The sequence below is a fragment of the Papio anubis genome, chromosome 11 (genome assembly GCF_008728515.1).
Source record: "Papio anubis isolate 15944 chromosome 11, Panubis1.0, whole genome shotgun sequence".
Classification (NCBI taxonomy): Eukaryota; Metazoa; Chordata; class Mammalia; order Primates; family Cercopithecidae; genus Papio; species Papio anubis.
The window spans coordinates 93,593,453-93,606,348 of record NC_044986.1 but is presented as its reverse complement, the minus strand read 5'-3'; the positions used below and the strand labels follow the sequence as shown (position 1 = coordinate 93,606,348).

General features: G+C 37.5%; 1 protein-coding gene across 1 annotated transcript in view; it reads left to right on the top strand.

The window, feature by feature from the left end:
* CCDC7 (coiled-coil domain containing 7) overlaps positions 1-12,896 on the top strand; it is a 408,075-nt gene that overhangs the window by 194,303 nt on the left and 200,876 nt on the right. The window contains exon 22 of the mRNA XM_031652409.1: positions 11,015-11,122. Coding sequence (XP_031508269.1) covers positions 11,015-11,122 — 108 coding nt within the window. The remainder of the gene's footprint in view (positions 1-11,014; positions 11,123-12,896) is intronic.

Sequence of the window (12,896 nt, the reverse complement as noted above, 5' to 3'; positions counted from 1 at the left end):
ACACGTAGGGATTATGGAAACTACAATTCAAGATGAGATTTCGGCGAGGACACACACAAACCATATCAGTGTCCTTTGAAAAATCAATAGATAAAAATGTGCCATATATATACTCAATGAAATATTATGTGGCCTTAAATAAAGAAATGCTTTCAGTTGCAACAGCACTGAAGAACCTGGAGGATATTATGCTAAGTGAAATAATCCAGTCCCATAAAGACATATATTGCAGTCTTGGTAGGTTACATATTTCTATGAATTTATCCATTTATTCTGGGTTATTCAATTTTTTGGTGTATAATTGTTCATAGTAGTCTTAAAATATTTTTGTATTTCTGTGGTCAGTTGTGATGTCTCTTCTCTCATTTATAATTGTATTTGTTTGAATTTTTTTTTTGTATAGCTAAAATTTTGCCAATTTTGTTTATCCTTTCAAAGAATAAGCTCTTAGTTTTGTTGAAGATTTCTAGAGTTTTTCTAGTCTCTATTGCATTTAGTTCTGCTCTGATCTTCATTATTTTCTTCCTCCTATTAATTGTGGACTTAGTTTGCTCTTTGTTTTCTAGTGTTCCACGACATGTACTGCTAGATTTTTAGATTTGAGGTCTTTCTTTTTTTCTTAATGTATACATTCATTGCTATAAACCTCCCTGTTGGGACTGCTGTTACATAATTTCCTTTTTTTTTCTTTTTTTTTTTTGAGTTAATATTAGTTTTATTCTCTATGAGTTCTCAAAATCTCACTTGTAAGACTTGCCCTTGAATAATGAATTATGTGCTTATTGCATACACCTGTCTACTATTTTATATCATGTTGTGTATGTGTGCAATATACGCATGATCTAAATGAAGGTGTAAGATGAATTAAATACTCCCTAGTGCCGGAAAAAAGAACTAATATTGATTAAAATTTGTTTCTATAGCAAAAGAGAAATTTCACACAAGTCAAATTGTTCAGTATTCAATATACTTAAATAGTTAAACACAAAAATAATGACTTATATGCCTTGCGGGGAAATGGGTAGTTTGTATTTAATTTTTGGAAGCAATTATTTCATTAAAAAGAACTGTCTTCATCAGAGTATTAGCATCTGAAGACCTTTCAGATGCTAACACCTCAAGTGTGTCCAGAACTAGGCAAAAATGTAACACACGTGAGTAAAGCCTTATAATTCAACACAAAGTATGAGTCAATAAGGAATATTATTCAGTTGGAATCTGGAAGAGCGTGCCTCTCTCAAGACCTTCAAATTCATTTTTAAAACCCTCTAGTGGCCTTCAGAACAAGTCTGCTGCCTAGATATGAGTATCTGTCTCTTTTTTTCTTTATTATTATACTTTAAGTTCTAGGGTACATGTGCACAATGTGCAGGTTTGTTACATATGTATACATGTGTCATGTTGGTGTGCTGCACGCATTAACTCGTCATTTACATTAGGTATATCTCCTAATGCTATCCCTTCCCCTCCCACCTCCCCACAATAGGGCCTGATGTGTGATGTTCCCCTTCCTGTGTCCAAGTGATCTCATTGTTTAATTCCTACCAATGAGTGAGAACATGCGGTGTTTGGTTTTCTGTTCTTGCAACAGTTTGCTGAGAATGATGGTTTCCAGCTGCAGCCATGTCCCTACAAAGGACACGAACTCATCCTTTTTAATGGCTGCATAGTATTCCATGGTGTATATGTGTCACATTTTCTTGATCCAGTCTATCACTGATGGACATTTGGGTTGGTTCCAAGTCATTGCTATTGTGAATAGTGCCACAGTAAACATACGTGTGCATGAGTCTTTATAGCAGCATGACTTATAATCCTTTGGATATATACCCAGTAATGGAATGGCTGGGTCAAATGGTATTTCTAGTTCTAGATCCTTGAGGAATCGCCACACTGTCTTCCACAATGGTTGAACTAGTTTACAGTCCCACCAACAGTGTAAAAGTGTTCCTATTTCTCCACATCCTCTCCAGCACCTGTTGTTTCCTGACTTTTTAATGATCGCCATTCTAACTGGTGTGAGATGGTATCTCATTGTGGTTTTGATTTGCATTTCTCTGATGGCCAGTGATGATGAGCATTTTTTCATGTGTCTGTTGACTGTATAAATGTCTTCTTTTGAGAAGTGTCTGTTCATATCCTTTGCCCACTTTGTGATGGGGTTGTTTGTTTTCTTCTTGTAAATTTGTTTGAGTTCTTTGTAGGTTCTGGATATTAGCCCTTTGTCAGATGACTAGATTGCAAAATTTTTCTCCCATTCTGTAGGTTGCCTGTTCACTCTGATGGTAGTTCTTTTGCTGTGCAGAAGCTCTTTAGTTGAATTAGATCCCATTTGTTAATTTTGGCTTTTGTTGCTATTGCTTTTGGTGTTTTAGGCATGAAGTCCTTGGCCATGCCTATGTCCTGAATGGTATTGCCTAGGTTTTCTTCTAGGGTTTTTATGGTTTTAGATCTAACATTTAAGTCTCTAATCCATCTTGAATTAATTTTTGTATAAAGTGTAAGAAAGGGATCCAGTTTCAACTTTCTACTTATGGCTAGCCAATGTTCCCAGCACCATTTATTAAACAGGGAATCCTTTCCCCATTTCTTGTTTTTGTCAGGTTTGTCAAAGATCAGATGGCTGAAGATGTGTAGTATTATTTCTGAGGGCTCTGTTTTATTCCATTGGTCTATATCTCTGTTTTGGTATCAGTACCATGCTGTTTTGGTTACTGTAGCCTTGTAGTATAGTTTGAAGTCAGGTAGCGTGATGCCTCCAGCTTTGTTGTTTAGGCTTAGAATTGTCATGGCAATGCATGCCCTTTTTTGGTTCCATATGAACTTTAAAGCAGTTTTTTCCAATTCTGTGAAGAAAGTCATTGGTAGCATAATGGGGATGGCATTGAATCTATAAATTCCCTTGGGCAGTATGGCCATTTTCACAATATTGATTCTTCCTATCCATGAGCATGGTATGTTCTTCCATTTGTTTGTGTCCTCTTTTATTTCACTGAGCAGTGGTTTGTAGTTCTCCTTGAAGAGGTCCTTCACATCCCTTATAAGTTCGATTCCTAGGTATTTTATTCTCTTTGTAGCTATTGTGAATGGGAGTTCACTCATGATTTGGCTCTCTGTTTGTCTGATTTTGATGTAGAGGAATGCTTGTGATTTTTGCACATTGATTTTGTATCCTGAGACTTTGGTGAAGTTGCTTATCAGCTTAAGGAGATTTTGGGCTGAGACGATGGGGTTTTCTAAATATACAATCATGTCATCTGCAAACAGGGACAATTTGACTTCTTCTTTTCCTAACTGAATACCCTTTATTTCTTTCTCTTGCCTAATTGCCCTGGCCAGAACTTCCAACACTATGTTGAATAGGAGTGGTGAGAGAGGGCATCCCTGTCTTGTGCCAGTTTTCAAAGGGAATGCTTCCAGTTTTTGCCCATTCAGTATGATATTGGCTGTGGGTTTGTCATAGATAGCTCTTATTATTTTGAGATATGTTCCATCAATACCGAATTTATTGAGAGTTTTTAGCCTGAAGGGCTATTGAATTTTATCAAAGGCCTTTTCTGCATCTATTGAGATAATCATGTGGTTTTTGTCTTTGGTTCTGTTTATATGATGGATTACATTTATTGATTTGTGTATGTTGAACCAGCCTTGCATCCCAGGGATGAAGCCAACTTGATCATGGTGGATAAGCTTTTTGATATGCTGCTTGGTTCTGTTTGCCGGTGTTTTATTGAGGATTTTTGCATCGATGTTCGTCAGGGATCTTGGTCTAAAGTTCTCTTTTTCTGTTGTGTCTCTGCCAGGCTTTGGTATCAGGATGATATTGGCCTCGTAAAATGAGTTAGGGTGGATTCCCTCTTTTTCTATTGATTGGAATAGTTTCAGAATGAATGGTACCAGCTCCTCCTTGTACCTCTGGTAGAATTCGGCTGTGAATCCACCTGGTCCTGGACTTTTTTTGGTTGGTAGACTATTAATTATTACCTCAATTTCAGAGCCTATTGTTTGTCTCTTCAGGGATTCAACTTCTTCCTGGTTTAGTCTTGGGAGAGTGTATGTGTCCAGGAATGTATCCATTTCTTCTAGGTTTTCTAGTTTATTTGCGTAGAGGTGTTTATAGTATTCTCTGATGGTAGTTTGTATTTCTGTGGGGTCGGTGGTGATATCCCCTTTATAATTTTTTATTGCATCTATTTGATTCTTCTCTCTTTTCTTCTTTATTAGTCTTGCTAGCAGTCTATCAATTTTGTTGATCTTTTGAAAAAACCGGCTCCTGGATTCATTGATTTTTCTAAGGGTTTTTTGTATCTGTATCTTCTTTAGTTCTGCTCTGATCTTAGTTATTTCTTGCCTTTTGCTAGCTTTTGTATGTGTTTGCTCTTGCTTCTCTAGTTCTTTTAATTGTGATGTTAGGGTGTCGATTTTAGATCTTTCCTGCTTTCTCTTGTGGGCATTTAGTGCTATAAATTTCCCTCTACACACTGCTTTAAATGTGTCCCAGAGATTCTGGTATGTTTTATCTTTGTTCTCATTCGTTTCAAAGAACATCTTTATTTCTGCCTTCATTTTGTCATGTACCCAGTAGTCATTCAGGAGCAGGTTGTTCAGTTTCCATGTAGTTGAGCGGTTTTGATTGAGTTTCTTAGTCCTGAGTTCTAGTTTGATTGCACTGTGGTCTGAGAGACAGATTGTTATAATTTCTGTTCTTTCACATTTGCTGAGGAGTGCTTTACTTCCACCTATGTGGTCAATTTTGGAATAAGTGCAATGTGGTGCTGAGAAGAATGTATATTCTGTTGATTTGCGGTAGAGAGTTCTGTAGATGTCTGTTAGATATGCTTGGTGCAGAGTTGAGTTCAGTTCCTGGATATGTTTGTTAACTTTCTATCTCGTTGATCTGTCTAATGTTGACAGTGAGGTGTTAAATTCTCCCATTATTATTGTATGGGAGTCTAAGTCTCTTGGTAAGTCTCTAAGGACTTGCTTTATGTATCTGGGTGCTTCTGTATTGGGTGCATATATATTTAGGATAATTAGCTCTTCGTGTTGAATTGATCCCTTTACCATTATGTAATGGCCTTCTTTGTCTCTTTTGATCTTTGTTGGTTTAAAGTCTGTTTTATCAGAGACTAGGATTGCAATCCTTGTCTTTTTTTGTTTTCCATTTCCTTGGTAGGTCTTCCTCCATCCCTTTATTTTGAGCCTATGTGTGTCTCTGCATGTGAGATGGGTCTCCAGAATACAGCAGGCTGATGGTTCTTGACTGTTTATCCAATTTGCCAGTCTGTGTCTTTTAATTGGAGCATTTAGTCCATTTACCTTTAAGGTTAATATTGTTATGTGTGAACTTGATCCTGTCATTATGATATCAGCTGGTTATTTTGCTCATTAGTTGATGCAGATTCTTCCTAGCCTTGATGGTGTTTACATTTTGGCATGTTTTTGCAATGACTGTTACCTGTTGTTCCTTTCCATGTTTAGTGCTTCCTTCAGGATCTCTTGTAGGGCAGGCCTGGGGGTGACAAAATCTCTAAGCATTTGCTTGTCTGTAAAGGATTTTATTTCTCCTTCACTTATGAAACTTAGTTTGGCTGGATATGAAATTCTGGGTTTAAAATTCTTTTCTTTAAGAATGTTGAATATTGGCCCCCACTCTCTTCTGGCTTGTAGAGTTTCTGCCGAGAGATCTGCTGTTAGTCTGATGGGCTTCCGTTTGTGGGTAACCCGACTTTTCTCTCTGACTGCCCTTAACATTTTTTCCTTTATTTCAACTTTGGTGAATGTGACAGTTATGTGTCTTGGAGTTGCTCTTCTCGAGGAGTATCTTTGTGGCATTCTCTATATTTCCTGAATTTGAATGTTGGCCTGCCTTGCTAGGTTGGGGAAGTTCTCCTGGATAATATCCTGCAGAGTGTTTTCCAACTTCGTTCCATTCTCCCCATCACTTTCAGCCACACCAATCAGATGTAGATTTTGTCTGTTCACGTAGTTCCATATTTCTTGGAGGCTCTGTTCATTTCTTTTTACTCTTTTTTCTCTAAACTTCTCTTCTCACTTCCTGTCATTAATTGGATTTTCAATCACTGATAATCTTTCTTCCAGTTGATCGAGTCAGTTACTGAAGCTTGTGCATTTGTCACATAGTTCTTGTGTCATGGTTTTCATCTCCATCAGTTCTTTTAAGGTCTTCTCTGCATTGGTTATTCTAGTTATTCATTCTTCCATTCTTTTTTCAAGGTTTTTCGTTTCTTTGCCCTGGATACGTATTTCCTCCTTTAGCTCTGAGAAGTTTGATCGACTGTAGCCTTCTTCTCTCAAATCGTCAAAGTCATTCTCCATCCAGTTTTGTTTAATTGCTGGCGATGAGCTGCGTTCCTTTGGAGGGGGAGATACACTCTGAGTTTTTGAATTTCCAGCTTTTCTGCACTGCTTTTTCCCCTTTTTGTAGTTTATGTGCTTTTGGTCTTTGATGATAGTGACGTACTGATCGGGTTTTGGTGTGGTTGTCCTTTCTGTTTGTTAGTTTTCCTTCTAACAGTCAGGACCCTTAGCTGCAGGTCTGTTGGAGTTTGCTTGATATCCACTCCAGACCCTGTTTGCCTGGGTATCAGCAGTGGAGGCTGCAGAAGATAGAATATTGCTGAACAGTAAGTGTTGCTGTCTGATTCTTGCTCTGGAAGCTTTGTCTCAGAGGTGTACCTGGCCATGGGAGGTTTTAGGTGTCAGTCTGCCCCTAGTAGGGGATGTCTCCCAGTTAGGCTACTCAGGGGTCAGGGACCCACTTGAGCAGGCAGTCTGTGTGTTCTCAGATCTCAACCTCTGTGCTAGGAGAACCACTGCTCTCTTCAAAGCTGTCAGACAGGGACATTTACATCTGCAGAGGTTTCTGCTGTTTTTTGTTTAGCTGTGCCCTGTCCCCAGAGGTAGAGTCTACAGAGGCAGGCAGGCCTCCTTGAGCTGCGGTGGGCTCCACCCAGTTCAAGCTTCCTGGCAGCTTTGTTTACCTACTTAAGCCTCAGCAATGGCAGGCCCCTCTCCCCCAGCCTCGCTGCTGCCTTGTAGTTAGATCTCAGACTGCTGTGCTAGCAATGAGGGAGGCTCCATGGGTGTGGGACCCTCTGGGCCAGGCATAGGACATAATCTCCTGGTGTGCAGTTTGCTAAGACCCTTGGTAAAGTGCAGTATTAGGGTGGTAGTTACCTGATTTTCCAGGTGTTTTGTGTCTGAGTTTCCCTTGGCTAGGAAAAGGAATTCCCTTCTTCCTTGCGCTTTCCAGGTGAGGCGGTGCCTCACCCTGCTTCAGCTCTTGCTGGTTGGGCTACACCCACTGACCAGCACCAACTGTCTGACATGCTCCAGTAAGATGAAACCGGTACCTCAGTTGAAAATGCAGAAATCACCAGTCTTCTGTTTCACTCACACTGGGAGTTGGAGGCTGGAGCTGTTCCTCTTCAGTCATCTTGGGCACCCCCTCTGCATCATTTCATGTTTCTTATATTGTGTTTCCATTTTAGTTTATCTTGTGATGTTTTTGATTTTCCTTTTCATTTTCTCATTGACTCATTGGTTATCCAGGACTGTTCCACTCAATTTTTCCACATTTTCAGTTTTCTGAAAAATTTCCTGTGATTGAGTTCTAGTTTTATATCATTGTGGTAAGAAAAGATAATTGATATGATTTGAGTCTTCTAAAATTTGTTAAGACTTATTTTGTGGCCTAAAATATGACCTGCAGTCATACCTTGGAGATACTGCAGGTTCAGTTCTAGACTACCACAATAACGCAAATATCACAATAAAGCAAGTTACACATTTTTTGTTTCATGGTACATATGAAAGTTATGTTTCAGGTCTAATATCCAGTGTCTATAAGGAACTTAAACACATTTACAAAAAAATAAACAACAACAACAAACAACCCCATTAAAAAGTGGGAAAAAGACATGAATGGACACTTTTCCAAAGAAGACATACATGTGGCCAACAATCATATTAAAAAACTTAACATCACTGATCATTAGAGAGATGCAAATCAAAACCATGAGATGCCATCTCACACCAGTCAGAATGGCTATTAGTAAAAAGCCCCAAAATAACTGATGCTGGCAAAGTTGCAGAGGAAAAGGAACACTTATACACAATTGGTGGTTGTGTAATTTAGTTCAACCATTGTGGAAGACAGTATGATGATTCATCAAAGACCTAAAAACAGAAATAGCATTCAGCGCAGCAATCCCGTTACTGGGTATATACCCAAAGGAATAGATACCATTCTCCTATGAAGACATGTGCACATGTATGTGCCTGTTTGTTGCTCAGTACTCTGTGCCTGAGTGGGTACCTAAGGTGTAAGACAAAGTTCCCTTTACTTTTTCCTCTGTTTTTCTCAAGCAGAGGGAGTTTCTTACCATAGCCGCCACAGTTGGAAATGTGCTGGGTCTCACCTGAAGCCAGCATATCTCAGAGTCTCACCCGATGCCCATAGCATACCACCTAGATCTTGCTGCTGATTATTCAAGGCCGAAGGGCTCTTTAGTCAGCAGGTGATAGATCTTGCCAGGACTGGATTCTTCCCTTGAAGGTGGCAAGTTCCCTTTTGGCCCAGGATGTGTCTAGAAATGTCTTCCAGGAGCTAGGGCCTGGAACGGAGGCCTCAAAATTCTCCCCAGTGCCCTATCCTACTGTGACTGAGCTGGTATCCAAGATACAAGATGAAATCCTCTTTATTCATCTCTCTTTTCTCCTCAAGAAGAAGGAAGGGGACTTTTTTGGAGCTGTGAGTTGCACTACCTGGAGTTGGAGGAGGGTTGGCACAGCACTCCTTTAGCTGTCCTGGCTTGTATCTCAGTAGATGCCCCCTAAGTCCACTGGCTCTGAATCCAGCTCAGCAGTAGGACTTGCCTAGGAGTTGCAGTCCTTGTGGCCTATATTGCCTTTCAAGTTAAGTTCCAGGGAACTTTAGCCCATGGTGGTGAGGCTTAACAGAACTCAAGTTCTAACAGTAGAAATATGCAGTTCCCTTTTGGCCTCTCTCCATAGGTGGGCATCAGCTGAGTTTAGCTTGATTTTTCTTTCTGCCATGACAGGGTAGCACTGAGTTCAATGCAAAGTCTCACAATCACTGCACTATTTCTCTCAAAGAGCACAAATAATTTCTCTCTGCACCATGCGGACACTGCTGAGCAATGAGGGAGGCAGGGCATTAGCAACTCAAGACTGTCTTTTCTACCCTATTCAGTGCCTCTTTCAACAATATGAAGTTAAAACCAGATACTGTGAGTGTTCAGCAGATTTTTGGTTCCTATTAAGGTGCTTTTTCATGTACAGATAGTTTTAAATTTGTTGTTCCTGCTAGGGGGATAATTGGTGTAACCTTCTATTTGACCATCTTGCTCCACCACTCTGGGTATCCAGGATAGCACTTTTATTAGCTACAGGAATCCTCACTATGTGGACTGTAGTGGGGCTCTGTGTCGTGACCCCGTGACTATTAAATGATCATAAACATCTAATGAAGAACCCCTCAATCTCTTCCTTGAGACCTTATTGTTGAGCAACTAGAGCCATAGATGTATTTGAGAAGGGACTTAAACAGATGGTCCAGGAGTGAGTGCCCAGTTACATTTTTACATCACTCTAACTGCTAATGAAATATTGGTATCTTGGTAGTAGGTTCTTTTGTCTTGCATGGAAATTTTTCAGTTAAGATCTGGATTGTGCTGCTAACTATTTCACATCATCGTGTTCAATTGAGCTAGATAACCAATGAGAGTAGCACAAATGAACCTAGGTCTGAGTTTGGTAAATGATGTTATTTGTCATCTGCTGTTCTTACTCCTTATTGCTGAAGTAAGAGACTATCAGGTAGCTTTCAGGGCACTTTGCAGGTGACTGGAAGAGTGGTCAAAAAAAGTTTTTCAGTGGCAGGGAACTCACCACAATTGGACAAAATTAGTCAGAGGCCAAATAGCAGCCAGCTAAGAAAGGAGAGGGTCTCATATGTATATAATACTTTCCCCCTACGTACTTCTTTATCCTTCTTGGACAAGGTGGCCATGGAAAGACATTCTGAATGAGGAGGTCTGCAGTGACACACCTCGTAAGTGCCACTGTCCCTAATTAAATGTAATAGGAGTAACTCATTTAAGGTAAAGGTGAACTATTCACATCTCTTCTATGGTCTCTTTTGATTGGTGTGCAATATGATCCTGAGGACTCTACATAATTTTTCATCACACATGGAAAAATCAATAAAACATGAAAACATGCATTGTAGACATTTAGTGCTAAGAACATGCTTAAATTTAACAATCGTCATTGGATGCAATTTTGCATATAGCATCTATGCAAATTTTGGTCACCAACTAATTTGTTTTCTAGTTTATCTTTCCTGTATTTCCATTTCTAAAAGTAAGTATCTCTTTACATTTATTTCCTAATGAATAGCATACTTGATATCTTTCTTCTATTTCAATTTTTTCTCACTTAAACATTACTTTCTATAAATCCCTCTAAATCAGGTTATAACAATCTTTTCATTACTTTTAGAGCTGCCTGTACAACTCTTTGTATCACATTAAATATTGTAGTTGATAATACCATAAATTATAATATATACCTTTTTATTAACCAATCTCATATGCTTGTACATTTAAGTGCTTTTGAGTATTCTGCAATTAAAAGTATGCTGTAATGAATAAACTACATATGAATTTTCATTGCTTTGCCTATGAATATATATTACTCTAAATTGTAAATAATCAAGAACAAGTAGAGGCTAATATAAATATTTGATGCCAAGAAATATCAAAATAATGAGACTACTTCACCTCATATCCTCTAAAGTTATTGTCACTATTTTCATGTAACATCTAGAATTATAGTAATTTACTTATATTTTACATGTATAAAAATGAGACAGAATATGACTGTATACTTGTTATAAATCTGAAATCTAAAAATTTCACTATAGATTTTTTTATGTTTAGTGCACTAAATTTATTAATTTGTGTAGCTCATAATGATGTACCAGAAGAAAATCTTATGCTTGAACAAGACACAAAGTCAAAAACGGAAGTGGAAGTAAAGAAACAAAAATCTTTCCAAGATAATCAACTCAATAGTAAGTATAATAATTGTAGATAACCTTAAAATAATTTAAGATTAATTTTTAATTGCCAAGAAAAATTATATACATTCATCGTGTACTACATGGTGTTTTAATATATATACACATTGTGGAATAACAAAATCAAGCTATTTAACATGTACATTACCTTGTTTTTTGTGTGTTGAGAAGACTTAAAATATCTCTTAACAATTTTCAATTATGCAATATGTTATTATTAACAGTACTCATGATGTACAGTAGATCTCTTAAACATTTCTCATTTCCAGCTGAACTTTGTGTCCTTTGACCAACATTGCTTCAGTCCTCCCACCATTGGCCTCTTGTAACCAACATTTTACTCTCTGTTCCTATGAGCTTGACTTTTTAAAACTCCACATATAGATAAGATGATACAGTATTTGTTTTAAGTGACTGGCTTACTTTATTTAACATTATGTTCTCCACGTTCATCCATATTATCACAAATGACAGAATTTACTTCCTTTTTTTAAGGCTCATTTTCCTTTTCTATTGGTCTGTGGCTGGACAGTAAGTTTGATTCCGTGTCTTGGCTATTGTGAGTAATGTTACTGTGAACATGGGAGTACAAATATCTCTTTTATATACTAATTTCATATCCTTTGGAGGTATATCCAGAAGTGAAATTATGGATAATATTGTAGTTCTATTTTAAATTATTTGAGGAATCCCTGTAGTGTTTTCCATTATGGCTTTACTAATTTACATTCCTACCAACAGCATACAAGGGTTCCCTTCTCTTCACATCTTTACCAGCACTTATCTTCCATCTTTTTGATAATAGTTACTTTAATGTGTGGGAAGTGGTATCTCATTGTGGTTTTAATTTGCATGTCCCTGATGATTAGTGATGTTGAACAGTTGTTCATATACCTGTTGGCTATTTACATGTCTTCATTAGAGAAATGTCTATTCAGATCCCATGCTCATCTTTTATTTGGTTGTTTTCTAACTATTGAGTTGTTTGAGCTGCTTCTGTAAATTGGATCTTAACTGCTTATCAGATTTATGATTTGCAAATGCTTTCTCTCATGCAGTAAGCTATTTCTTCATACTGTTAATTATTTGCTTTGCTATGCAGAACTTTTTAGTTTGGTTTAATACCATTTACTTATTTTTGCTATTATTATGTTTTTCATTACCTTGCTTTTGGGGGCATATCCAAAAAATCTTTGCCCAGATCAACATAATCGAGTGTTTCTCATGTTTTCTTCTAGCAATCCTAGTTTCAGATCCTAAATGTATGTCATTAATCCAATTTGAGTTGATTTTTGTATATAGTGTGAGATGAAGGTATAATTTTATTCTTCTGCATGTGGATATCTAGTTTTTCAACACCATTGTGTGTTTTATTCCATTGATCTACGTGTCTGTTTTTATACCAGTACTATGCTGTCTTGTTTGCTGTAGCTAAATAATATGTTTTAAAATTAGGATGTACAGTGCCTCCTCCAGCTTTGTTTTTCTTGCTCAAGATTGCTTCGGCTATTCAGGGTCTTTTACAGTTACATATGAATTTTTGGATTTTTTCTATTTATGTCAAAAAATGTTATTGGGATTTTGATAGGGATTAAATTCATAACTGATGGGTATTATAACAATATTAATTCTTCCAATCCAGGAACATGGGATATCTTTTTATTTATTTGTGCTTTCTTAAACTTCTTTTACTAATATTTTATAATTTTCGTTGTAGAACTTTTTTTCCTCCTTGTTTAAGTTTATTCCTAGGAATTTTTTTTTGTAG